This window comes from Podarcis tiliguerta (genome assembly GCF_965153285.1).
Source record: "Podarcis tiliguerta genome assembly, chromosome: 9".
NCBI lineage: Eukaryota > Metazoa > Chordata > Lepidosauria > Squamata > Lacertidae > Podarcis > Podarcis tiliguerta.
Window position 1 is genome coordinate 70,942,644 of NC_139542.1, and position 27,977 is coordinate 70,970,620.

The 27,977-nt window shown below is 47.0% G+C and overlaps 1 protein-coding gene across 2 annotated transcripts; it reads left to right on the forward strand.

Annotated features, from left to right (window-relative positions):
* Positions 1-87: 87 nt before the first annotated feature.
* SCAMP2 (secretory carrier membrane protein 2) lies at positions 88-27,862 on the forward strand. Of its 2 annotated transcripts, XM_083399128.1 has the most exons (10): positions 88-218; positions 12,008-12,088; positions 13,268-13,357; positions 13,899-14,015; positions 16,348-16,465; positions 17,477-17,605; positions 18,202-18,361; positions 19,617-19,718; positions 23,153-23,270; positions 25,544-27,862. In XM_083399128.1, exons 1-10 carry the CDS (start codon positions 162-164, stop codon positions 25,688-25,690), a joined length of 1,119 nt encoding a protein of 372 aa, XP_083255254.1. In that variant the 5' UTR covers positions 88-161; the 3' UTR covers positions 25,691-27,862. The 2 variants fall into 2 exon arrangements, with proteins under 2 accessions (XP_083255254.1, XP_083255255.1); XM_083399129.1 differs by lacking the exon at positions 13,899-14,015.
* The last annotated feature ends 115 nt before the right edge of the window (positions 27,863-27,977 follow it).

Genomic DNA, 27,977 nt, shown 5'->3' on the forward strand with positions numbered 1-27,977 from the left:
GAAGGAGCGCGCCTGCATCTTGCGGCTCGTTCTGCGCAGGCGCGTAAGAGGCGGGGAGGAGACCCCTGGTCCCGGAAGTGTGCCGTTTCCAGGGAGCGGACCGGGTTGAGAACCGGTGCGGCGGAGCTGAGTCTCGGAGAGCGGCGGCGGCGGCAGCAGCCATGTCGGCCTTCGACACCAACCCCTTCGCCGACCCCGTCGACGTCAACCCCTTCCAGGTGAGCGGGGAGTGTGTGTGTGTGAAGGGAACACCTGTGGCCGCGGAGGGCGGGAGGCCTCAGGCCACGCCCCTCGGCTCTGCCCCCCCCTCGAATGCAAAAGAGACCCGGGGTGGGGGTGGGGGTCTCTGTGGGACCCTCTTCCCGCTCCTTGTGGCCCCAGAGGTGGCAGGGCCTGAAGCGAGCCGAGCATAAGTAAGCGCGCTCCGTGTAGTCTGCTAGCCACGTTGGGGGATCTTGGCCCTCGAACCAAGAAGCCCTGTTTCTCAATCACCCCTTACGGCAGGCTTCCTCAACCTCGGCCCTCCAGATGTTTTGGCCTACAACTCCCATCATCCCTAGCAGGACCAGTGGTCAAGGATGATGGGAATTGTAGTCTCAAAACATCTGGAGGGCCGAGGTTGAGGAAGCCTGCCTTATGGTTTAGGGGTTAGGCTGGGTCAGATGAACAACAGCTGGGAAGATCTAGGAGTTTTGGGATTTGAGCTCCTTGGAGGAAGACTGGAATGAAAATGCAATGATTGAGGGAATTGATAAATAAAATAAGAGGTCACATGTCTCTTCATTGCCCAGTGAACATAACATACCCTCCAGAAGCAGGTGTTATATCACAATGAACTGCAGGAATGGGAAAGGGAAGTTATGGATTTAAGCCCAAGGTAAATTACAGGGGGGATTTCCAGTCTGACCTGAGACAAGATTTGGGGCTTCTTCAGTTATGAATGGATGTGGCCTGTTACCTTAATTCTAACAGAAAATCAAAGCCTATGCTTTTAAGATTACCCATCTCATAGACTGTTGCTTCTTAATACACGAGATCATCTGAGGATGGGATGGGGGCATATCCATCATTAAACACAAAGGTTTTTCCTTTGAGAACCAAGTGGCAGGGAGGCAGAACTGTATCTTCATTGTTGAGGAAAAGGAGTGTTTGCTTACTGACACTTTGGGGGAGCTGTAATTTTTGTACACTCTGGAGTTTGTAGCAATTTTCTTAATTCTTTGACTTGTACCAGGCAGAGCTTGCTGCTGCTCCATTCCTGCTTGCTGCTCCTTCTCATGACAGAATTATGAGCAATGCTCTGTAGTGATGTTGCAGTTTCCTTTCCTGAGCTGCTCTGTCAAGAACTAGCACCAGGTTTTTGATACTACACTGTATTATCTCTTGAAAGGGGCAGAGTTGCATGTGTGCATACTGTTAACAGTTCTACTTGATAAGTACACTTTTTAAACTTTAGATTATAAGCCTGTAGGTAGAAATTTCTAGGTTTGAATTCATTCCCAGTGCTGAGTATCCTTTAGGCACTTTTACAATTATTATATGACAACTTAACCATTCATCATGTACTGTGCATAGTGTGCTTTAGGCACTACTTAAGCAAATAATAAATGACAACTTACCAACACGTCTATTGCAAATGCCAGCTGCTTCTGTCAAGCAGGGATGAAGAACCTGTTGCCCTCACTAAATTGTTGGACTCCCACCTCCCGTCTGCCTCAGCCAGTATGGCCGATGATCAGTATCAATGAAAGTTGTCTGGCAACATCTGGAGACTGCCAGATTGGCTACCAGTTGCAGAGCTGTCTGGCTGCCAGGCATGCAGCTTCATTGATCTGAACACCTCTTTGTGTGATGGGGTGAAATTGAGTGCTAATTCTACTGTTGCTGTGGGAAATCGTAATCCTTTTGGCTTGTTTATAACAGCTTCGACTCTTCTTCAGTTTCTCCAGTATTGCTTTTCCTGTTAGCACATCACTGTCATATTGCTACTTTGCTTTGACTCTGCCCTCCTACATCTGATGCTTCTCAGGTGTACATGAGATGGGTCGAATGAGAACATTACTGCCCACTATGAAAGCTCATAATGTAGTTCTGATTCTTTTAGGACACTGAATTTGCAGTCCTAAACATATTTGCTCTAGGTAGTCAGCCCTATGAATGCAGTGGGACTGACTTCTGATTGAATGCACAGAGAAGCTGGACTGCTCTCCTCTCTGTATCTGGTCAATTTAGTCTGATGTGCCTGGGTTTAAAGGAGCATACTTAATGGCTTAAGTTGGTTCTTCAGAGTTAAGCCGCAGAACTTTCCTTTGATTACCCAGTTCCTTTTTTGAATCCATCTTTATCAACATTTATGACTTTAAGCATGTCTTAAGAATCGTTAATTAAAATGCGTACACATGCAGAACAGATTATATATTTTACAACCTTTTGGGTGTTTACTTGGAAATAAGGCCAACTAAATTCAGTGGTAATTTCAAGGAATTGTGCATTGGATTGCACTCTTTCTCTAGCACGGGTGGTGAACCTGTAAACCTCCAGAGCTTAGATTCCCAGCCTGCATAGCCAATGGGAGTTGTAGTCCAGCAATAGAGTGCAGTAGGTTCCCTGCTCCTACTTCAATATATCCAGCTTGTGTAACTGGGAGATCTTGCGAGAGCCTGTGGTGAGGAAAAGGCCCTATACCTGACACACTTTAAGCTCAGCCCTACAGTGTGGTGAGGCAGCACATAGTAAATGCAGGTGGCATGACTTTCCTTTTTTGAAGGCCTGACCTTACATGTGAAATTAGCCTTGTGATATGGCTTGTATACACACTTTCACACAAGTTGTTTGTATGAGTTGTAGTGAGAACCCCTGGAACTAAGGGTGTGTGGGTGTGCTTCTGACAAAGAGCTTCCTGTGTGGAGTAGCCCCTGTGCGGTTGTGTCTTCAAGAAGTTTCCGCACTGCTGAAGGCATGTATTAATCTGGCCTAATAAATGCCTCCGAGTTAGCAAGTCAGACATGCTTGCCAGGAAAGGGCTTTTTCTTTGCCGGCAAGGGTCCTCAGTTGTTGAAGCCCCCAAGTGGGGAGGGCTGGGCCGCTGGGATGAAGCAGTTGTTGCAATTGTGTCAGGTGGCACTGGTGCAAAACAACCTTGTATTGAATAAGCTGGTTTTATAGCCAGTGTGGCAAATCTGTGGTTCTCCAGGTGTTCTGGACTCCCAACTCCCACCAGTCACAGCCAGCATGGAGCCAAACAGTCAGGGATGATGGGAGTTGCAATCTAGCATGCTTGGACATCAGCAGGTCCCCCATTCCTGCTCAAGTGATGCATTCTCCCCCGGCACTACAGTGTTTTTTCTTTTTCCTTGTCAAACCGTTGGGTTCAGAGGTACCGTATTTTTCGCTCTATAAGACGCACCAGACCATAAGACGCACCTAGTTTTTGGAGAAGGAAAACAAGAAAAAAAATATTCTGAATCTCAGAAGCCAGAACAGCAAGAGGGATCACTGCGCAGTGAAAGCAGCAGTCCCTCTTGCTGTTCTGGCTTCTGGGATAGCTGCACAGCCTGCATTCGCTCCATAAGACGCACACACATTTCCCCTTACTTTTTAGGAGGGAAAAAGTGAGTCTTATAGAGCAAAAAATACGGTAAATATACGAAACACATGGGCACTGTCCTCTCTTTTCAGCCTTCAGGGGAATGAATCTCCCTAGGAGCTTTTCTGTTCCCAGAGTGTCACTCATATTTTACTAAACAACATTGGCAGCGCTGGCCATCTCTGAAACATGCCTTTGTTTATCAAGGGAGTTGGCAGATGGCTCCCGATCCAGCGTTTTAATCTTGGAGACCTGGGTGTGGGTGTGCAGATCAAGCTATTCAGGTAGCTGCAGTTCTGAACTCCCATGTGAGAACCAAGGTTGCTTTGTGGCAATCAGCTGTTGAAGCCTTCCAGTTTAAAGGGCTGGCAAACTGCAACAAAGCTAACAATAGCATAGAGACCTTTCCTGTCATTCTAGTTACTAAAAGGTGTTTTTCAACATTCTTTTCCTTGGACTGTGTATGGTATTGAGCCTTTTATACTTAAGTTGTGTATGTGCTTTCTAAGGCTGTAATTTTTAATTGATTAAAAATTTAGTAAAAAGGCAATTGATCAACATATTTTCAATTTCAAACAGTATTTAGTACAGTGGTGCCTCGCAAGACGAAATTAATTCGTTCTGCGAGTTTTTTCGTCTTGTGAATTTTTCATCTTGCGAAGCACGGTTTCCCATAGGAATGCATTGACGGTTTTAAGAAAAAGGCGCAAGACGTTTTCGTCTTGCAAAGCAAGCCCATAGGGAAATTCGTCTTGCAAAGAAACTCAAAAAACAAAAAAACTCTTTCGTCTTGCGAGGCATTCGTCTTGCGAGGCATTCGTCTTGCAAGGTACCACTGTGCTGTACTTTTGTTTAAAGTAAAAACCACATATAGGAGGCAATGTTTTGGAAGAGGCACTTCCCATTTCAGTCCCTCTTCCAGGATGGTACCTGCATTCACCACAGAAAACAAAGACTGTGTGTGTTTTTCCTCTTCAAAATGTTTTAGTAATATGGACACTTGCACAGATTTTATCCAATTAAATTGCATAGATACTGAGCTAGCACTGATCTCTCCTTCGATCAATACTCCCCCCCCAAGTCCCCCCCCCCTTTTTCTTCTGGAGTTGTATCTGTTTTCATTATAAATACTTGCCATTTTAAAAAGAGAAAAAAATGAATGTTCATCATCACCATGTGACAACCCTGGGGTCTTCTTTTCTTTTTCTTTATTTACACATAAATCTGAGAACAAATGAAAATTATGCAAAAAAAAAAAAAAAAGATGGTGGGGCAAGGGGATAAAATGATAAAAATAAAAGAGTTGGGATGGTTTTTCCATAGTACCACCTATGATCTGAGCAGTCTGGAGGTGGTGAGTGATGCCCTGGTTTAACTGTGTGTCTCTGTGAAGGTGGACCAGGTGTTCTGGTCTGGGTGCTGGTGTTTTACATAGCACTACTTTGTGTGTGAAAACAGCTGATAGGCTTTTCTACCCAGGAGTCGTTTCCTTCCTTTTGATTCTACTTTTTGAGAACAAGTCATTCTGCCATGGGGGCAACTCACAGGAAGCATTCAAGGGACAGCATCTGCCTTCCCATAATGGTGCTTAGGAGATTTTCCCAACCCTAAATTGCCAGAAAGGGGTCACCGCTAGAAAGCTTCCTTTTGCTGTGTTTCTTGGTACAGTGGTACCTCAGAATGTGAATGGAATCCGTTCCGGAGCCCTGTTCGCATCCTGAACATAACATAAGATGCGACAGCACGTCTGTGCGTGCCGCATTTCACCGCGCATGCGTGTGACGTCATTTTGACCGCATGCGTGAGCAGCGAAACCCGGAAGTAATGCGCTCCATTACTTCCGGGTCGCCGCGGAGCGCAACCCGAACGCGCTCAACCTGAAGCGTATTTATCCCGAGGTATGACTGTATTTCATTGGATCAGCTCTTCTTCCCTTCCTGTAATTGCTATCAATGAAGAAAAAATCTGAACTCAAATGAAACCCATGTTTTCATGTTATCTTGGAATTAGATCCTTTTTTAAAGTCTAGCAGTGAGTCTTGCACAGGCTTCCTCAACCTCAGCCCTCCAGATGTTTTTGGCCTACAACTCCCATGATTCCTAGCTAGCAGGACCAGTGGTCAAGGATGATGGGAATTGTAGTCTCAAAACATCTGGAGGGCCGAGGTTGAGGAAGCCTGGTCTTGCATAATGAAATTGGAAGCTTCTGTAGTAACCCACTTATTGCTTTTAACAGAAGCATTGTTACTTCACTTTCCTGAAGGTGGTTATGTTAGCCTCTTGCAGGGAAGACAGCAAAAGGTCTAGTGATGCCTTAAAGACTAACAATAGTCTACAATGTTCCAGGGACATTGATTTCCCTTTGCTTCTGCTTTGATGCCATTGTTTTCCTCCCCCTCCAAAAAGCAAATCATTTGTCATTTAGCTTAGAGAAACATAATCAAAAGATTTTTTTTAAACAAAACCTGTTTTTGAATACTCTGTAGTAGCTAATTGACAGAATTGGCCTTAAATCGAGCTGTTTGCTCCCCATCTTTTTTTTTTACACCCGTAGACTAGCCATCTGGAGTTAACTTTTTGAGTCCTGAGGATTCATCTCCACTATCTAGCCAGCCTGACTCTGTCTCCTATTCTTGCATGTTGGCATCTAAGAGACTCCCATCACATTAAGCTAAAACCTGCTATGGCTTATGAGCTGTGATTTTGGGGTTCCCTACCTTGATTGTGATAGACCAAGTGCAAATCATTTTAGTGAGCAGAAGGCACTGTAGTCTTTTCCTGATTTTGTTTCTGCAGCGGGGGGGGGGGGGATACAGGTGTACGGTTTGCTTAAGGGTGAGCTAGATCAGTGTCTGTGCGTGGCTACCTTCTTAAATTAAACCTGCCTTCTCACATCTCTTGTACTTCTTGCAAATTCTAAAGAATAATTTCTATCTAACGTGAAAACCATTCTATGATCCCTGCTCCTGATTTCCAGATATGTCTCTGCTCTGTGTCTATAATCTTTAGACTGGCATAACTTTGCAGGGAGATCTTGTGACTTTTAAATGGATACTTCCTTGTATCTTGCTTCACTTTTAAGAGCTAAAAGTCTAGATTAAGATACGCAGTGTGCTCACAACAGCTTGACAAGAACACAGTTATCTAGAGGGAAGATATCACTAAGAAGAATTGGGGTGGGGAGATTTCTAAATGCAAGCAAGAGGCCGTATTTTAGTGGTTATGTGCATTATATATGGAAGATCCAGGTTAAATTCACTTGGTGTAGGTGGGCAAGTCCTCCATCTGAGGCCTTCGGTGGAGTTGGGGGACTGAGTTGGGGGAACCAGTGGCCTGAGTCTGAAAAAAGCAGCTTCTTATGTTCCACGCTAGGCAAGATTTGGAAAGCTAAACTGCTGGTGACACCAGTGACACTGCAACTTGCTTCCAGAAGTTTTGCAATAGGAAATACAACCATCCATTTTGCATCACAGCCAGAGCTTTGAACGCCTGTCTCTCGTCTTCTTTCCATCAAGCTCTGCAGCCAAAGTCTCCCCTCTGCGTGGTGTTGTGCTCTGGCATTGGTGCAGCTTGATCCCTCAAAAATATTTGTAACGGCTTCAGCCTGCCTTGCTGATCTCTCAGCTCCCATCAGTTCAATGCTCTGGTCAGTGGTTGAAATTAACCAGTTGTCAGGCTTTTTTTGAGTGGGGGGACAGGGACTCAGGAGTGCCACCTAGCAACCAAGTTGAGATTTCCAGTCAAGTGGTTTGCAAATGATATCTCAGCAGGAGAGCCAGGGCAACTTCTGTTCCCTTTCAGGAAGGCTTTTGATGTGCTGAGAAGAGGAAACCTTTCCATTGTTGTACAGTTGTCATAAGTAAGCAAACTGGGAAGAAGCTCTTTCACACAGTTGCAGGAGGGGAGATATGGTTGATTTTATCCCCCCTCCCTCCTTTCAGTCTTTTGCTAAGACATGCTGTGGTTTGCAAACAAGCAGTAAGGGTAAAGGGACCATTAGGTCCAGTCGTGGCCGACTCTGGGGTTGCGGCACTCATCTCACTTTATTGGCCGAGGGAGCCGGCGTACAGCTTCCGGGTCATGTGGCCAGCATGACTAAGCCGCTTCTGGCAAACCAGAGCAGCGCACGGAAACTTTCCTTCCCGCCGGAGCGGTACCTATTTATCTACTTGTACTTTGACCTGCTTTCGATCTGCTAGGTTGGCAGGAGCTGGGACTGAGCAACGGGAGCTCACCCCGTCGCGGGGATTTGAACCGCTGACCTTCTGATCGGCCCCACCCAAGTCCCTTGCAAACAAGCAAGCAAGCTGCAAATACTTAATGGATTGCTTCTCTCTTTTGGAGGCAGGGGAAGCAGGAGGGCTGGCTGATTATTAAGGGATCTCTCTTGGTGATCTATCTTCTCAAAAGTGAAATGGGTCTAGCAGTAAAGCAGTGCTTCCTTTCTTTGCCTTGCCTTTCATTTCTTCTCCTAATAATATTTTTGCTGGCTGGCTTGGAAGAATAAAGGCTGACCCCCTTTATTTGGATTCTACTGCATTCCCCCCCCCCCCCCAGGAATGCAGGTTGAGCCTGGGGGTGGAGAGAGCACGCTGCAAATTATGACAAAAAGTTTTTGTGTTTTTTTGCGGGGTGTCTGTTCCTGTGTACCTGGCACTCTGAAGTTTGCTTTTGTGCATCTGATGGCGTGTTTGGTATGGAGGGAGGAGTGTTAGAATAAATATTCTTATATCTTGAAATATATAAGAAAACCATTCTGATCTAGTTCTTGGTTCCAGTCCTGCATATTTGTGATTGCCAGTGAGATTTACTGGATGTGTGTTGTCTGCTTTTTGAACCTGTCTGCAGCACAAGACAGAGCATCTTTCTAGCTCTTCCTGGAGTTGAGTTAGCAAGGTTGGCTGATGACACCAAGTTGTTCAGCGTAGTTTTCAACTACAAGAGGATGTGAGGCACTCCAAAAGGATCTCTCCGAACTGGGTGAATGAGCATTAAAATGATAAATCTGATTCAGTGTGAGCAAGTTTTAAGTGATGCATGCTGGGGCAAAATATCCTAGCATTGCATATGTGCTATTGAGGTCTGAGGTGGCAGGACTGAACAAGAACCGAGATCTTAGGGTCATAGTGGATAACTCAGTTAAGATGTTGACCCAGGTTATGGCAGTGGTAAAAAGAGGTTAACTATATTTTAGGGATCATTAGGAAAATGATTGAAAGTAGAGCTGGAAATGTAATGGCCTTATAGAAGTCTTATTCCAAGTGCAGCTTATTCCAAGTGCAGCTACACTTGGAATGCTGTCTGCAATTCTGCTCACCACGTCTCTTAAAGGATATTATCATGCTGGAAATATTGTTTTTAGAAATGGTGGAGTATCATCACCTAACTGTTAAGGAAGTGCTTTCCTTTACATAGATTAAAAACATAAGAACTTTGAAAATAATCACGTTGTGTGGGCCTGATGGACAACTCCACTCATCATAGAAGCTGTGACTTTGCAAAGAAAAAGGCTCCCTCCAGTGAGAGCCAGTGTGGTCTAGTGGTTAGAGTGTCAGTAGGACTAGGACCTGGGAGACCAGGGTTCGAATCCCCACTCAGCCATGAAGCTCACTAGGTGTTACTGTCCTATACATGCCTAAATTTAAGTCCTGATGTGCTCTCTGTATTACCTGTTTTGCTATAGCTGGTTAAAGGTAAAGGTAAAGGTACCCCTGCCCGTACGGGCCAGTCTTGACAGACTCTAGGGTTGTGCGCCCATCTCACTCAAGAGGCCAAGGGCCAGCGCTGTCCGGAGACACTTCCGGGTCACGTGGCCAGCGTGACATCGCTGCTCTAGCGAGCCAGAGCCGCACACGGAAACGCCGTTTACCTTCCCGCTAGTAAGCGGTCCCTATTTATCTACTTGCACTTTGACGTGCTTTCGAACTGCTAGGTTGGCAGGCGCTGGGACCGAGCAACGGGAGCGCACCCCGCCGTGGGGATTCGAACCACCGACCTTTCGATCGGCAAGCCCTAGGCGCTGAGGCTTTTACCCACAGCGCCACCCGGTTACAAGCCTCCAAATACCACAAATCGCAAAAAGAGCCAAATAAATTCTCTATGAAAAAGTAAATGGAAAGTGCTGCTGCATTGGGGGGGGGGGAGAGAGAGAATTGCAACTAGCCACTTGGTTTTTGTGCCCTTAACCCAGGTTCCATTTTTCTGATGTGATGGCTACCTCCTTAAGTAAGTGCAAAAACCTTATGGGGTTCCTTAGTTTTCCCCTCTTGAGTCTGCACCTATTAGCGTGCAAGGCAAAGGAATGTGCAACCCAGCCCTGTAGATGTTTACTTAGGAGTAAAGGGAGCCTCCTTATACCATTGGTCCATCTAGCTCTGCACTGCCTGCCCTGACTGGCAGCATCTTGTCAGTGTTTCAGGCAAGGGACATTCCCAGTCCTACCTGGAGATATGGGGGGTTGAACCTGGCATATTCTGCTTGCAAAACAGATCCTCTGCTGTGTGTAGGTCCCTCTGGCCAACAGGAGCATCCTCCATGGCACACTTGTATCAGACCACAGCCTTCGTCACAGGTTGGCTTGCACCTGTTTCTTCTTCCTGGAGTGATTCATGAGGTTGTGCAACAACATGCTTATGCAAGGAGTGTCAGGGCTCAGGCTGTTTGCCTGCAGTTATTCATTAAACGAGAGCTTGCAGCTTGCAGATGAAAGCTGGGATGAGACTAGATTTTTGCCCCGCACCATAGGCCTCCTCTCTCTAGACTGATTTGCAGCACACACTCTCCTCTCCCGTTGTTGCTTACAGTCTGATTCTCACGGCTTGGTCATGTGTGAGCAGTTTAATCTGATTCATTATTTGTTTGGAGGCAAGGCCAGCCACTTCTATTTTTGCATGTTTGGATTTATATGACTGTTTCTAAGATATGCTCTACAGCTGTAAACAAAGCAGTTAGGAGTGAACTTTCCCCTGGGCACTCAAGGGATGCTTCATCTGGGCATTTGTGTGGAACTTTGTCACTCAGTCTGCCCAGCCCATAAGGTGGAAAAAATTGTTGTGATCCCATGGCAAAAGGGGTCCGGCACCACTAAATAATAATAATAATAAATTTTATTTATATCCCGCCCTCCCCAGCCGAAGCCGGGCTCAGGGCGGCTAACAACACTAAAATAGTGCAACATTATAAAAAGCATTATAAAAATTAATTAAAATCAAAATTGATGGCAACCACAAACTAAAGTTTTGTGAAGATTGCCAAAGGAGGGAGTCAGGCTGCATCCTGACCAAAGGCCTGGTGGAACAGCTCTGTCTTGCAGGCCCTGCGGAAAGATGTCAAATCCTGCAGGGCCCTTGTCTCTTGTGACAGAGCGTTCCACCAGGTTGGGGCCGCAGCCGAAAAAGCCCTGGCTCTAGTTGAGGCCAGCCTAACCTCTCTGTGGCCTGGGACCTTCAAGATGTTTTTATTTGAAGACCGTAAGTTCCTCTGTGGGACATACCAGGAGAGGCGGTCCCGTAGGTACGAGGGTCCTAGGCCGTATAGGGCTTTGAAGGTTAAAACCAGCACCTTAAACCTGATCCTGTACTCCACCGGGAGCCAGTGCAGCTGGTATAGCACTGGGTGAATGTGATCTCGCAGCGAAGACCCCGTAAGGAGTCTCACTGCAGCATAAATGGAAAGGGACACCACTTTCCTATCTTAGTTCTCTTTAGGCAAAAACTCTGCTCCAGGAATCCTGCATTTCTTCCCTCTCCAGATCCCTTCATTGACTTTCCGTTCTCTCCTGTATCCAGCATAAACCACTTTCAGAGTGAGCCAGAGGGTTTCTTCAACTTATCATTTGACCCTTGTTTCTTGTTCTGTTCCCATTTGTGACCTCTGCCCCTCTAAAACACCCTCAGGTGATCATCTCCTGCTTCCTGAAACAATGCTTTACAGCTACAACCCCATGTCCGTTTCCTCCTCGAAACCTTGGTTTACCTTAAACTTCATTCTCTGCCCAGTTAAGCTTTAAATTAGTGTAGTGACAGTCAGTCAGTCACATTCTCCTCTCTCTATTCCTTACTATCTCTATTCTGGACAGGAAGCTCTTTGGGAGCAGTGGCCTGTCTGTTGCTTGTGTAACTCTTGTAAAATCCTGTGCGTTTAAATAAATAATAAGGAAGTATGGTCTAGAGGGCGTGTGGATCTGGTGTTTTTCTTTCACATTAGGAGTCAGTGAAGCCATTGTAGCTGGCTGGGGAGGAGGGAAAATCCCCCTGGGTTTGGTTTGGGGGTGAGCAAGGAGAAAGGAAGTTCACAGGCAATTTTTACAAATAAAATTGCAGCATGCATGCATGCCCTGTCTACTGGTGTGAACATCCAACTGCACATACTTATCAGGAGTTGCCATGTGTTAAATAGCATTTCCTCCTCTCTTCTCTTCCAGGATCCTTCAGTCACGCAACTGGCACATGCTAACCAGGGTGGCCTGGATGAATTCAACCCCTTCTCTGAGAGCTCCCGGCTGGTAAGTGCAGCATGGGGTCAGGCCCCGTGCCAGCTAGCAAGGCTGCCTTCCTGAAGGGATCTATTTGAAACTACCAAGGATCAGCATGCTTCACTTTCTGGGCCTACAAAGCACCTCTCCCTTTCACAGCTCCCTTCTTTCAGTGCCTCTTGGCACAGGGAGAGGCTCAGTTCAGCATTTGTTTTATTATTTCACATTGGCCACGTGCTGCCACAGAAATGCAGAAAATACAACTCAATGTATATTAATCATGCATATTTGGAATTTTGTGTGAATTGGTTTCTAATAGTAAGTTAACCAATGTTTGTTGTCATCACAGCGGTCTTGGGGACAGTTCACAAAGATTTCGTACAAGTAGCACAAAACAGAGATAATGTTAAGGTGTAAGTTGCAGGCTTGAGTCATAATCCTTGGCTTCTGTTTGCCAGTAAGTCAGTCTTGCTAATAAAAGTTCCCCTAGATTGACAGTAGCTTGGAAAAAGATTTGTTTCTAACTGATTCTCTTTGAAAAGGTAATACATGGTATCCCTGGATTCTCCTGGGCCATGGAAACATAGATGGGCATCGTATGGAAGTCAGACAAATCTCCTTTCCTGTTGGCATCAGATTAAGCCCAGCTTTCATTCAGCAGCAGTGCACCTGGTAGCCCCTTCAGGCTACCATATGTAGGTGACTGAATGGGCTTGCAGAGGGGAGGTGGATTGCTCCGTCCCTCCTCCATGGCCTGCATGGAAACTAAGCAGGTTGGCAGAAGAGGGACAGAACACACTTCCCATCCTCCAGCAGTGCATTTGAGAGAAGACAATTCTTTAGCCTGTGTTTCATGGCTGGCAGCAGAGCCAAGAGCTTCCCAGGCAGCATGACTAGCAGGCTAGTAAAACAACAACAGCAATATGTTCATGGTAGTATCTTTTCTGGTCTTAGTAATAAGGTTGGACTGAACTTTGGAGTAAGTTCCTTTCTGGGGCACATTTGCACTATACAAGCAATATCATGCTACTTTAAATGATCACGGCATCCCTCAAGTAATCCTGGGGTGCTGAGATTTGTTAGGGGACCCCCCACATTCCCTGGGAAGACGGGTGGCCTGTCTGCCCGGTGCTTCCACAGCAGTAAAGCCAGAAGCCCTTCCAGCTCACCCCTCACAGCCTTGTGATGTTTTCCTTTCTCTTGACTCAGACGAATGTGGCTCAGACAGTTCCAGCTGCTCAGCCTACTGCGCCTTCGCAACCTGCTGTGCTGCAGCCTTCGGTGGAACCCACCCCACAGGTAAAGACCTCCCGCCACACCTGGGTGGTGCCCTGAGGGCTGATTGATCACTAGGAAATGCATCGCTTCAGCTCTCCTCTTATTGGGATGCGCCCATCTCCCTCTTGGCAAGGACTGGGGTGGAGTGTGCTTTACAGACATGTTCCCTGTGACCCAAGATCCAAATGAAAGACTTCCACATTCCTACCACCTGTGACACCCCCTTGACTAGAATGGCCCAGACTTTAAAGCTCCCCTCCTGCCCCATGCTTTTATGCTAGTGGCACACTGATCAGGGTTTATGGGAGCTGTGGTCCAGATGAGCACTAGGAGAGCCATAGGGTAACTAGCCCTGGCCCTTGTGACTCTTTGTGTCTTTGTTTGTGCATGTGTGAGAGAGCGCACACACGGCGGCTCTCCTTCTGCCCCCATCCCACCTGTCCTTCCATTTTTGTGTGTCTCATAATCTAACCTGTTAAAGAGCCTCAGTGCCTTAGTTCCAGTGAGCGATCAGGCCAGACCCACCCAGTGAGTTTAGACCCAGCCTAGTTGTGTGTTGCAGCTGCTGCTTAGACAGGCCAGCAAGTACCTGACTCCTAAGTTCATCTCGGCAAGCTCAGAAGGCTCAGAGAGGCAGAGGTTGCTTGGAGAAGACGGCAGCTCTCAGGGTAAACATCAGGTAAAAAGGGAGGGCAGGGAAACCCGCAGGAAGGTGAGATGTCTCCCCAATATATCGATCCTTTTCTGATCACAGAGTCCACACCCACACATTTAAAGCGCTTTAAAAGTCATGGGTTTTCCCTAAAGAATCCTGGGAACTAGTATTCTTTGGGTGAAGCCATGTGCTTTACATGTGCACAGTGAGCGTGGCCGATATCATACAGAGTTGGAAGAGACCTCAGGTGCCATCTAGTCCATCCCTCTGTGGAAGAAGGGAATGGTGTATAATGTTGCTTGGAATGGTCTTTAAAATGTAGGAGGTCCCTTGCATGGAGAAGATGGAGAAATGCTATTGGGTGACAGAGAGAAGCCGGAACTGCTCACCCACAAGGAAAGCAGTGCTCAGCCTGGTGATAACAGAATAAATGATGCAAGGAGGGAGCTGCAGCCCAGTATAGAAAAAGAGATAGTAAGGGAACACCCAGCTGCTTTAAACGAACTCACATCTCTAGGGCCTGGTGAGCTGCATCAAAGGGTACTAAAGGAGAACAGGTGAGGTCCCTGCAGTCTGGAGTCGGGCAAATGTCCCCATCTTCAAGGGGGGGGGGGGAGAGAAAACCCAGGTAACGACTGACTGGTGAACTTGATGTTACCAGGAAAGGTCCTAGTTAAACTGTCAGTCTGTGAGCACATAGAAAGGGTTACTGTGATTACTAAGACATGGGTTTCTCAAAAACAAGTTGTGCCAGACAAATCTCATTTCTTTTTTTGATAAAGTTACAAGCTTACTGGATCAGGGGAATGCTGTGAATGTATTGTATCTTGATTTCAGAAAGGCTTTTGACAAAGTGCCCTAGATTTCCTTGTGGAGTAGCTGGCAAAACGTGGCCTGAACAAGCTAACAGTTAGGTGGCTTTGTAGCTGGTTCATTAATGTTTCCTCATTATCCTTGAAACAAGGGACAAGCGGGGCGCTGCAGGGTTCCGTCCTGGGCCGGTTGTTACTCAACATCTTTATAAATGAATTGAGGGGATGCTCATCCATTTTGCAGATGACACCAAACTTGAGGGAGTAGCTAATGCTGCAGAAGACACAATTGTGATTCAAGATGACACCTGGTTTGCCAGTAGTATGTGTGAAAAGGATCTAGGGGTCTTAGTAGACCACAAGCTGAAGATGAGTCAACAGGGTGATGCAGCAGGAAAAAAAGCTAATGCTGTTCTAGGCTGCATCAACAGCAGTCTAGTGTCCAGATCAAGAGAAGTCATAGTCCTGCTCTATTCTGCCTTAGTTAGCCCAAGCCTAGAATCCTGTGTCCAGTTCTGGACAGCACAATTTAAGAAGGATATTGACATGCTAGAACATGTGCAGAAGACAGCAACCAAGATGATCAAGGGTTTGGAAACCAAGCCTTATGAGGAATGGTTGAAGGAGTTAGGTATGTTTAGCCTAGGAAAGAGGAAACTGAGAGGAGATATGATAGCCATCTTCAGATATCTAAAGGGCTTTCACATGGAGGATAGAGCAAACTTGCTTTCTCCTGCTCTGGAGGGTGGTATTCAAATCAATGGCTTCAAGTTACAAGAAAGGAGATTCGGACTAAATATCAGGAAGAATTTTCTGACAGCAAGAGCTGTTCAACACCGGAACAGACTCCCACGAGAGGGTGTGAACTCTCATTCCTTTGAGGTTTTAAAGCAGAAGTTGGAGGGCCATCTGTCACATATGTTTTAGTTATGATTCCTTCATCACGGGGTTAGCCTAGATGGCCCTTGGGGTCCCTTCCAACTCTACAATTCTGTGAGTAAGCAGAAAAACATAATTAAGGGAGATATTTTGCAGGGCATGGGGAATGGCATGTTTTCCAAGAGAGGGTAAAATGTTGATGAAAGCTCCCATTTATGCAGCTCTAATATGTTTTGTTGCATCCATCAGCTGATGGTTCTTAGAAGGAACCTGGCTGCAGTGTCGTTAAAAATCATCCATCCATCCTTGAATAAACTGAGTGCACTCAGAGATAGTGAACTTTATTGGTTTCTAGGAAAATTCAGAAAACCTATGATCAGAAAATTAAAAACCAGGAAGGGTTTAACTCTGCTACTTCAGACCACTCTGCAGAGCGGTCTCTGCATAACCAGCCACTGTGCGTGGCTTTGGGGGGGGGGCTGTTTTTTTTGGTCATGTCGTGAGACCTCCCAAGCATTGCTTACATTTCGTACGACGCTCCCTCTCAATGTCAATATATTTGGAGCCTCGGTTTTCTTTTTAGAGACTCTCGCTGTCTTTGCCTTGAACCCTGTGTTCTTCATTTCCCCTGATGATTGTTACTCTCCTTGCTTCCTTCCGCTCAGGCTGTGGCCTCAGCAGCTCAGGCTGGGCTCCTTCAGCAGCAGGAGGAGCTGGAGAGGAAAGCAGCAGAGTTGGACAGGAAGGAGCGTGAGCTGCAGAACAGTGCAGCAGGATTCAATCGTGAGTCTTCATTTAACATTTCCTTAAAACTCTTCTGTGCCTCCCTTCTGTTGTTGTTTCACCTGAAGTCAAAATTCTTCCAAGCAGTACAGATGTGCAAATCTAGCAGAGGCAGCTGCCTTATTCCAGGTCATAAGAACATAAGCAGAGCTGGTTGGATCAGGTCTTTTCATGTCCGTGTCTTGTCGTGTTTTGTAACCCACAGAGCTCATTGAAACAAGTCAAACATGTTGGAGTAACTGGACACCAGAAGGGGTTGATTTCCTTCATGAGTGTAAATTACTCTGTGGCTGAGCTAATCGTAGGTGCAGTGTCAGCCAAGCCAGTTGCTATGGCAATGGTCCAATGCCCTGACTATATCTGTGATTAATGCATGTAGGCTCCGCGATGTGTGTCTGTTAGTCTGCAGTTTGTCTGTCTGACCGGTAGTCAGTTAACCAGTTGGTGTTACTTGTCCGGTCTTGAATTGCTGAACTTGTTTAGAGCAACGGAGATACTTGATATTTGTAGGTATCTGTCTATTTGTAAAAGCCTCAAAGCTAATATATAGTACCTACGTCCAGAACTATTTTACCGAGCCTTATCTTCTGCAATAGTAAAATATCAGAACCTTTCTCTGCTTCCATGTGGTGACTGGTACTGGGAGCAACGTCTACGGTGTGGGTATCTCACCTGAGATTCCCATCAAAAACCTGAAATTCCGTTTTTTAAGAAATATTTCAAATAAGAAATAATCAGTGCAAAATTAAGTTGCGTGTGTTTAGTGTTTGCTTTTCTTCTTTTCTTGGAAGCAGAATTAGCTTCCTGTAGAATCATATAACTGTGACCATTTTGTGTGGGGGTTCCATTCCTTGGCAGAGCGCCTATAAGCCCATTGCGCTCCCTCTTCCATGCCCGAAAGGACCTGCACGTCAGCAGTTGCGCATCATTTGCTGTAAAATGGTTGCCTACATAATGTGAACCCTCCACTTTCCCCATATCACTGTGCGAAACCTCCCTCTGCCCTTGCAGCGAAACAGAACAACTGGCCTCCACTTCCCAAAAGCTGCCCGGTCAAGCCATGTTTCTACCAAGACTTCTCTGCGGATATCCCAGCCGACTACCAGCGGACTTGCAAGATGCTATATTACCTGTGGATGTGTGAGTAAAACTGGTGATGGCGGCTGGGAAGCTCTGCCCAGGAGAGTGGGCGATTGTCACAGCACAGCCTTTTGACTCTGGAAGTGCTACAGTAATTAGAATGGGTCCCAGGACCCAGAATGGCACGTCCTTCTAAACTAGACATGATGTTGTTCATGTCTTTAGTCGTCTGTGGCTGTTGTGCTTTGTTTTTAAACTTGAAACAGTAACACAGTTTCCCAGTGCGGACTTAATGGAGAAACCTTGGTTATCTAAAGGTTTCCTGGCTTATCACAGCATGCAGAAGAGTGGAAGAGGTTTCTGAAGGACAGAGCGTGCCAAGAAGCGGCGGTGGGGATGGGAAACTGCATGTATGCGAAGCCAATATTGGGTTGTCTGAGCCAGACTCCAGGCTGTTGGAATGAGCTGTGCCAAGGAAGTGAATCAGTCTTGTTTGGCACAATGAGCGCCGAACTGGGAGGTTGGTGCAGTTGGGTTTTGGTACAGGGTGAGCGTGCACACGCATACACAATGTCCTGCTTTCATAGACACCTCACTCTTTACAAAGGTTGCTTACTCACTGATCAACTTTGCTGTTGTTTTTTTATCCCGGACAGTCCACTCAGTTACGCTGCTGCTGAACCTGCTAGCCTGCCTGGCGTGGTTCACAGACAGAAGCGAAAGAGGGGTAGACTTCGGCCTTTCCATCCTGTGGTTTGTCATATTCACCCCCTGCGCTTTCCTCTGTTGGTATCGGCCAGCCTACAAGGCTTTCAGGCAAGTACCACATCCCAGAATGGGAAATTGATCTTCAGTGTACATAAAGGTAAAGGTAAAGGTACCCCTGCCCGTACGGGCCAGTCTTGACAGACTCTAGGGTTGTGCTCCCATCTCACTCTATAGGCCGGGAGCCAGCGCTGTCTGGAGACACTTCCGGGTCACGTGGCCAGCGTGACAAGCTGCATCTGGCGAGCCAGTGCAGCACACGGAACACCGTTTACCTTCCCGCTAGTAAGCGTTCCCTATTTATCTACTTGCACCCGGGAGTGCTTTCGAACTGCTAGGTTGGCAGGCGCTGGGACCGAGCGACGGGAGCGCACCCCGCCGCGGGGATTCGAACCGCTGACCTTTCGATCGGCAAGTCCTAGGTGCTGAGGCTTTTACCCACAGCGCCACATGGTTGATCATAATTTTCCTTGGGAGAATTTTGCATGTTTGTAATTTTATTGATGAAAGTATTTCTGTACTGCAGTATCAGGGTGATGCATTCTGGAAGCTTAGGATCCGCTTCTGAATGTGTGCGTCAGACATGTTTCAAAGCAAGTTGTCTTGAAAACTTTGGAGTTATATTTCTTGTTGAATATTATATACACTAAAGGTTGAGGAGAAATTTTAGCAGTCACATGCTTACCTGAGTTGTCTCTCGCTCTTTGGCCAAGGATTTCAGAGTATGGTAGTCCCTCAGCCGCAGCAACCTTGTGAGGTTGGTTAGGGTAAGGCATCTTTCCACAACCTGATTCCCTCCGTATGTTTTGGACTAGAGCCAGAAGTAGAAGAAGAAGAAGAAGAAGAAGAAGAAGACAATCTGGCAAAGCCCTGTATGCAGGTGTCTATCCCTTGCCTTAGTGGCACAGCTAGCCAGAGTCTTCTTCACTGGCACAGATAATGGGCAAGTTGCTCCCTTCCATCAATAAGCTTTGCGACACCATAAATCTATAGGGCCAGCCATAGTCTTGGTGAGTAAACTGGTAGGTTAGGTGGGGCATGTAGAAAGGGAGGTGATGCATAAGAAGGGTTGGCCTCTTGCCCCAGTGCCTGGCTCTAGGTTGGCTAAGCTGAGACACTCACTCTCATTGCTAGCAGAAACAGTTTCCTTCAGTGACGGAATCCCTGTGTCTCTTCCAGTCACTATACAGGATCTGGAGGTTTGCAACAGCTTGGCTCAGCACCCTAGCTAGGAAACATCCCATAGTTCCTCTTGTGCACCTCTGATGATATTTGGCTTGACATCGCCTGTTCTTTCTCTTTGCAGGTCTGACAGTTCCTTCAGTTTCTTTGTCTTCTTCTTCGTATTTTTTTGCCAGATTGCCATCTACATCATCCAGACCGTTGGCATTCCTAACTGGGGCGTCAGGTAGGTCTGAATTGCTGCCGCCCTGGATGAGAGGCAGCCCTGGGCAACAAAGGGCCTCTTTGGATCCAGGCACACAGTTGCCTGTGAGGCCTCTGTAGCTGTGCTCTTCTAAAGCTTCTCTCTTCTATTCTGCGGCTTCCACAGATCCCAGCTGAAGCGCCTCTAACTCCAATGCTTCCTGCTCTTAAGTCCTTCGCCTGAAAGGCACGTATCTCCTCTAACCTTTCCTAATGCATCCTCGTCTTGCCGTCATTTCCCTTGCATGCTCTCCCATGCCTGCCTGCCTTCAGCAGTCCCTCTTCCCTGTTTTCTTGCCTGGCAGAGACCTCTCTCCCCTCCCTTCACCACCTTGCCTGCTCTCACTTGTTCAGCCCAGCACCACGTTGGTGAGATGCAACAGCAGTATCTACATCCTCAAGAGATGCACAGTCAAAATGAACTCTGCTGGTGGGGAAGGAGAGAGAAAAGATGGGCATGTAGGCTCTGCAGGAGAGGAGGGGAACACACGTGCCGTTCCAGATAGAGCGGTAGACTCGTAATCTGGTGAACCGGGTTTGCTTCCCCGCTCCTCCACATGCAGCTGCTGGGGGACCTTGGGCTAGTCACACTTCTCTGAAGTCTCTCAGCCCCACTCACCTCACAGAGTGTTTGTTGTGGGGGAGGAAGCCGCTTTGAGACTCCTTTGGGTAGTGATAAAGCGGGATATCAAATCCAAACTTCTTCTTGCCGAAGAGCAGCTCCCATCAGCCCCAGCCACATGGCCTGGGAGGAGGGGGAACTACATCAGGAGGGCCACAGGTTCCCTACTTGCCAGTCTGTGGGGTGTCTTTCTGGGCCCAAAGAAGGGACCCCATGCAAAGGGAGGAAACTTTGTCCATATATCGTCATGGCTCCACCATTGCCCTCTGCTATTCCCAGATGTTGCTGGACTACAACACTCCCCTCACCCCTGACCACCAGCCATGCTGGCCGGGGCTTATGGGAGTTGTAGTTTAGCAAGATCTGAAGAGCCACAGATGGAAAATAGGCCAGTGGGAAGTGACGAGGGACTTGCAGAGGTGGCAAGTGAAATACAGGCGGCAGCTATTTTGCGCGGGGGTTCCCTGCCTGGCCTCCACACACGTTGGTGGATCATGCATAAGCCTAACCCATTCTGCCCCTGTTTTGCCCTCTTCTGGGTCCAAAAGGACCTGTGCGTCAGCAGTTGCACGTCAACTGGATGCGTGCAAAATGGTCCCCACCTCTTCTTAAGAGAGGTGTTGTGACTTCAGCTCTTGTTGCTTAGAGCCCACTTCCTCAAATGCTCAGGTATGTACAACTCTGAAGATAAGTGAGGTGGGATCTCTTTCATTTCATGGTCTTCTCTTTCCTTCATTTACTACTTTCTCTCCCACATGTGTGGGTGTGCTTGAATGGGAGAGAGTGATCTCAGCTGAAGGCCACATTTCATGCATCTGATGACATGCGCTCTTATCCACATGAGCTTCTGCCACAATAAATTGCACTTCACTAAGAGGCCACAGGACTCCATGTTGTTTCCGTTGCAACAGAAGGACCCAGCTTCCCCTCTGAAAGTTGTCTTAAGGGGACATGCAGAGAAGGGGCAGCCTATACTTGTCCCTGGGATGGATTCCAGGGAATGGTCTATGTCTCCCCAAACTCTGCACGATGCTAACCTAGTTTCAAAAGGCAGAGTCCCAGCAATCCATGTGCTACTTATTTAAGCTCTGGTCAATGAAAGAGACAAAATAAGGCCCCAAAGTAATCCAGAAAGTTGCTTCAGAGTCTTCTCTCTCTCTCTATATATATATATTTGACATATCTGTGAATAATCTTCAGTATTGTATGTGACAGTTTTAGCTTCAGGGGCCCTTTCAGGTCAGACTTGGTGTTTATTTTTCTATGTAGCCTGGAGAAAGTCCTCTGGGCTTTGCCATATTCCAGCCATCCCTGACTATCACATTTAGTCATGCTCAAAACTTACTTTCTTTCTTTCTTTCTTTCTTTCTTTCTTTCTTTCTTTCTTTCTTTCTGCTTGACTTTAGAGAGTTGGTTGCTTTTATGATTTTAACCAAATCCGATCCTGAATAGCAAATAATTTTCCCTGTTGGCCCATTCTCATGATTTCCTCAAAGAGAAGATCGCTAATGAAACAAGAGAAGGTCTTCATCTCCTTCAGTTGTAGCCCAAATTATGAAATTCGGATTAACTACTAAATGTTTGCGGTTGCTTGTAGGCTTTATCGGCTGGCTTGGGTTTCCAAAAGGCAGTGACAGGGTATTTGTATAAATAAAATATAATTTTGGCATTACATTTTAGTCTACAGTCTTATAGGGACATTTCTTTGCACATACATTCACACTTTCCTGGAAGTAAGTTGGACACAATAGGATTCTTACTGGGTAAACATACAACAGTTCACATCCATGTAAAGTGGTGGTTTCACATTTGTACAGGAGAGTATTTGTACTTTTTTATATATAAAAAAGTCCTTAATAGAAGGTGTGTATTCTAGCAAATCTTGGTTAGTCTTGAACTCTGTATGATATTGGCATTGGGCACAATGGAAAGGCAAGATCTATGTGAATGTTTGTAGATAGCTGCTGCCTCAAAGAAGCTTGGATTCAGGGGACGGCCATAGCTCAGTGGTAAGCGCATTGGGTTTGCATGGAAAAGGTCCTGTGGTCAGTGCTCCAGTGTCGGCAGTGCTGACCCAGATGAGCCCCATGGCCTGATATTGTATAAAGCAGCTGCCTATGATATTTTTCCTTCTCTTTGTCTTTGGTCATTGCAGACAATGATAGACATCCAGGACTTTCCAAAATTCAAGGTTCAGAGAAGCTAAAGCAAAACACATTGATGTGCAGAATATGGGCTCCCACGCAGAATTTCCTTTCCTTTCCTTAGAAAATAAATTTGGTTTATTTAAGACACGGTTTCTCGATTAAAATCAGTTCAATATATTTCTCATATCTGAGTAATGTACTTTTAAAGGACTGAACTGCAAACAAAGTATTTGTGGCTAAGGGTGAAAAATAATAACATTTATTAACTAAAATGTGCAGCTGAGTTTATAAAAGCATACAGATTGTGGATATGGAATTTGTGGGGCAGCAGAAAGTTTCCAGCTGGGTCCCATCTGGAACTGTGCAGCCATAATAGAAACTCCCTACTCAAGATGCAGTATATTCAGACATATGAGTTGCTGGGGGCAATGGCCGGAAAGGACCATTCTGCCCCTGCCTGCTTCTAGGTTTCCCATCAACATGGTCAGTCACCCAGGTAAGCAGAATGCTGGACGACGTGGGCCTTTGGTCTGATTCAGAAGGGCTCTTTTCCAATTTACGCCCGTAGAGTTTGTCCCCCTAACCACCACCCACAGTCTTCTTCCTCCTATCCTTGCTCACCCGGGTTTTTTTCTCACTCTGTTCCAGCGGCTGGATTGCAGCTCTCTCGGAGACTGGGCATAACTTGGCAGTGGCAATCATCATGCTGGTGGTGGCTGTGTTCTTCACCGTCTGTTCCGTTCTCTCTCTCTTCCTCTTGAAGCAGGTGAGTTGGGGACCGGATGGAAATGCTGCTCGCTGAGTCCAGGGCTGCAGCCCTTGCCATGCTGCTTTACAGAAGGGAACCAGGAGCAGGAGTTTTGTCCTCGCTCATGCACCCTGTCTCTCCTCAGTGTCTTCAGTGCCTACTGCTGATGGGGCTGATCAGCAGCTTCTGCGGTGGATCAGTAACATATTATAACCTGACATTTGAGAATTGCTATTTAGAACCTCAGAGATTGCCTCAACACCTTGAACTTGGTCTGGAGACAAATTGGTGGCCTGTGCGGATGTTTCAAAATACAGTGGTGCCTCGCAAGACGAAATTAATTTGTTCTGCGAGTCTCTTCGTCTAGCGTTTTTTTCGTCTTGCGAAGCAACCCGATTAGCAGATTAGCGCTATTAGCCGTTTAGCGGCTATTAGCTGCTATTAAAGGCTTAAGGGATTAGCGGATTAGCTGCTAAAAGGCTATTAGCGGTTTAGCGGCTTAGAAAAAGGGGGTGGGGAGCAAAAAAAACCCTCAAGACTCGCAAGACATTTTCGTCTTGCGAAGCAAGCCCATAGGGAAATTCGTACTGCGAAGCGCATCGAAAAACGGAAAACCCTTTCGTCTAGCGGGTTTTCCGTCTTGCGAGGCATTTGTCTTGCGGGGCACCACTGTATATGCTATGGGAGAGGGTGACTATTGGACAACTAAGCCTTCCATGACCCTGGCGCTCTCCAGATGTTGTTGGATTCCAACCCTCATCAGCCCTAGCCAGCATAGCCAGTGGTCGGGGGGTGGGAACTGTAGGGCTGTCAGTGTCACCAGGAGGAGTGCTGCCTGAAACCCTGTGGCGAGGAAAATGTGCTGCACTCAACACTGATATTGCTGGACCACAGTTGCCACATCCCTGACCATTGGCCGTGCTGGCTGGGGCTGGTGGGATTTGGAGGACCACAGGTTCCCCGTCCCTGCCCTAAACGAATTCCAGTTGCTCTGCCAAGGCATCTACAGTGGTGCCTCGCAAGACAAAAAGAATCTGTTCCGCGAGTCTCTTCGTCTAGCGGTTTTTTCGTCTTGCAAAGCAACCCCATTAGCGGATTAGCGCTATTAGCGGTTTAGTGGCTATTAGCGGCTATTAAAGGCTTAAGGGATTAGCAGATTAGCTGCTAAAAGGCTGTTAGCAGCTTAGTGCCTTAGAAAAAGGGGGTGGGGAGCGGAAAAAAACCCCAGGAATCGCAAAGACATTTTCGTCTTGCGAAGCAAGCCCATAGGAAATTCGTTCTGCGAAGCACCTCCAAAACAGGAAACCCTTTCGTCTAGCGGGTTTTCCGTCTTGCGAGGCATTCGTCTTGCGGGGCACCACTGTATTTAATTCAGGCTTGAGACCCGCAGCCTAGAATACCTTCCATGTAAACATTGTGTGACACCCTGCAAGAGAGTCAGTTCGAAACATTCTGGAAACGCATCTGATGCAGAAGAGCTGCTGTGAGGTGCTCTACCAGCCTACCCTATGAGTGGTTCTAAGTATAAAGGGCTGGGGGTGACTCTGTATGCTGTGAGCTATTTTGAGAAAAGGGGGAGATAACCCCCCCAAGTTTAGTGTAAGCTCTCTTGGGAGAGTCCCACCTCAAATTGGGGGTGGCATATTCAAATGTTTTCCCAAGGAAAACAGTGGCCTGCGTAAGGAAAACTAGCATCCTGAGGAGTAGATCATTTTCTCACCTGGTCACCTCACTGAAATGCTAGTTTCTTACATGTGTTGTGCTGCTTTGCTTTTTGATTTGATTCAGACATGATCCTTCACCTGCCTTTTGTGTGTGTGCGCACACACACACACACGCACACGCACACACACTGCCCCTTTGGTGTTCCAAAATAGGTAACAAGATACAGTGGTACCTCGCAAGACAAATGCCTCGGAAGACGAAAAACTCGTAAGACAAAAGAGTTTTTCGTTTTCTGAGTTGCTTCGCAAGACGGATTTCCCTATGGGCTTGCTTTGCAAGACAAAACGTCTTGCGCCTTTTTTTAAAAAACCGCCAATGCATTCCTATGGGAAACCGTCAATACACAGTGGTGCTTTGCAAGACGAAAAAACTCGTAGAAGGAAAAAACTCACAGAACGAATTAATTTCGTCTTGCGAGGCACCACTGTATCCATGGACTGTGGCTCTCGCTGCTCCTGGCCTTTGGTCTCTGGGTGGCAGGTGGGAGGTGCGGCAAGTAGTGCTGCACACCGGCTGCAGAAGCAGGGAAGTGGCCCTGCTGACACCTTGTCTCTTCTGCTCCTCAGGTCCACTCTCAGTATCGCCGGACGGGCGCCAGCTTCCAGAGGGCCCAGGAGGAGTTCTCGCAAGGCATCCTCACCAACCGGACCGTCCAGAATGCTGCTGCCGGGGCCGCCTCGACTGCTGCCCAGAGCGCTTTCCGGGGGAACTGAAGTCCCCCAGACAGGGCCAGCATCCTGCTCTCTTCCACACTTGCTCTCACCACTCCCTGGTCTTCCACAGTTCAGGAGGCTCTCTCAAAGGGTACCAGTCTTGGCACCAAGATACTTGCTGGAAGAGGCGTATCTTGAGCTCTGTCCTGCCTGCATCTGTGTCTCTTCGGTGGGAAGGGCCAGGGCAGTGTATGGTGTTCTCTTCCCCACCCCCAATCTCATAAATCAAATATATTTCCCCATTTAGACCTGGGTGTGTACATTTCCTTCACTCCTTCCTTCTATTGCAGGGGTTTGGGGGAAGCCAGATTTGCACTTTTTAATTTCTCTTCCACTAGACGCCGCCATGAGGAATGGACTTTTCCCTTCCTAACCTCAGCCCTTGGGGTGCTATCAGAAGTCGCTGCACTTCTTGCTTTTGGGTTTTAATTAGTTGCCGATCTTTCACCGCCATGGTAAGGGATGTTCGGGGCAAGTTTTGGTGTACGCGTCTACTCTGTGATCCAAGGGAGTGCAAGTGGAGAAAACCACCTGCCCTCTTGGTTAATTCTGCCCTGCTGCCCCGTTAAATGTAACTTGACTGGTAGAGCATAAAATCCCTTCAGCCCCACCCTCAGCAAAAGGTGGATTCCTGTGGACGCATCCTTCACCCTAGCCTTAATTTTTTGGGTGTTGGGGACTCTTCACCCACTCCATGGCCACCCTGGAGGTTCCTTGCTTGCAACACTGCTGTTTGGATCCAGGGATGGAGTCTGAGTCATCAAATCAGCTTTGAGGGGAAGAGGCAATCATCTCTCAGCAGTTTTTTCACTATTTGTTGTAATCCTGTCCTGATCTCAGTTGATATCCCAACTTCTGCCCCAAGGTGTTCTCCTCTTCTCCAGCCAGCTGCTCTCTCAGCACTCCAGGGAATGAGGAACTCCAGGAGGCAAACAAGAGCTGTCAAGAGAAAGGGCAAGATTAGCTGAAGAGCCTGTTTGCCTAAGGGGGGGACTTAACATAACCATCGCCTGGCTGGATGTGTGGCATGGCTCCTAGTTGTGATCCGTGCAAAGAGCCTTCATTGGCGGTGATTTTGGTATAGCAAATGAATGGCTATTTTCACCATACTTCCATGTTTTTCTACCCCAGGGGAAGAACCCCATTATCCTGAGAGGCTTCTCTCTCTCTCTCTCTCTCTCTCTCTCTCTCTCTCTCTCCCCTCTCCCTCTCCCTCTTTCTCTCTCTTTCACACACACACTAATGGAATCCCTAGTTTTTGTTTGCTTGTCTCCTTGAGCACAAGCTGTGAAGAATATTCATTCCCTTAAGCTTCACTTGAGTGAATTGGAACTGCAGGTTATACCTTGGAGTCTGTTTGAATGGGTGGGTCAAACTGTGAACCTCGTAACTCCCATGGACTGAAAGGGGCAGGATTGCGAGGGGGGGGGGGAGGCAATAACTTGACCAGGGGCAGAGAAAGGAGCACGTGTGAGACCCAGGAGCTGAACTTGGGCTTCAGAAATGCCTTGAGATACGCTGGGTGTGTAACTGGAAGCACTATTTTAGCCTGTGTGAGCAAAGGGGTACAGAAGCAAGAACCAGCCACACCTACCACCACCTAAACTGCATGCTTGCTTGCTTTGACTCTTGTCTCCAAGAGGTGTGCTTTGTCTTGGGGAAATGTAGATGACCAGGATTAGTGCTCTCAAGTCACTAAAAGATCTGTCACTCATGGCTGTTTCTCTTAACACTTTGGCTTAGCTGATCTGAAATGCATATGGGGCTCCATGAGCTGAGCTGCCTGCAGGCTGCTTTCAGTGGAAGCACAAGGGAATGTTCAGAGGAGTAAGACACTGGAAGTCTTGCTGACGGTTTTTCTTTGCTTTTGCTTGTTTTCACGATCTCAGTGTCTTTTCCGAAATAGTTCCTTTGATTGTTTCCAAACCTCTCTCCTGGAGGGTTAACGTGACCCATCGCATCCCAGAAACGTATCTGCTGACGTCTGTCTTCTTCCCTTTCCCTCCCCACCTCCCCCTTTTGAGTAAAAGTAATGATGGCAGAAATGAGATTTTTAAAATGTCTTCCCTTCCTGGGTGTATTTTCCAGCGCTCTGATCTTTTTCATGTAAAAATGTATATGTCGAAACTTTTTGTGCTCAGATACAAAAATAAAAATGTCAAGACTGTTAGTGCATGCTTGTGAATCAGACTGCTTTTGAAGATCCATGTGTCTGCCATTTAAACCAAAGGGTTGGCAGCCAGTGGGTATCCAGATGTTGGACCCCAGCCAACCCCATTTTGTTGCT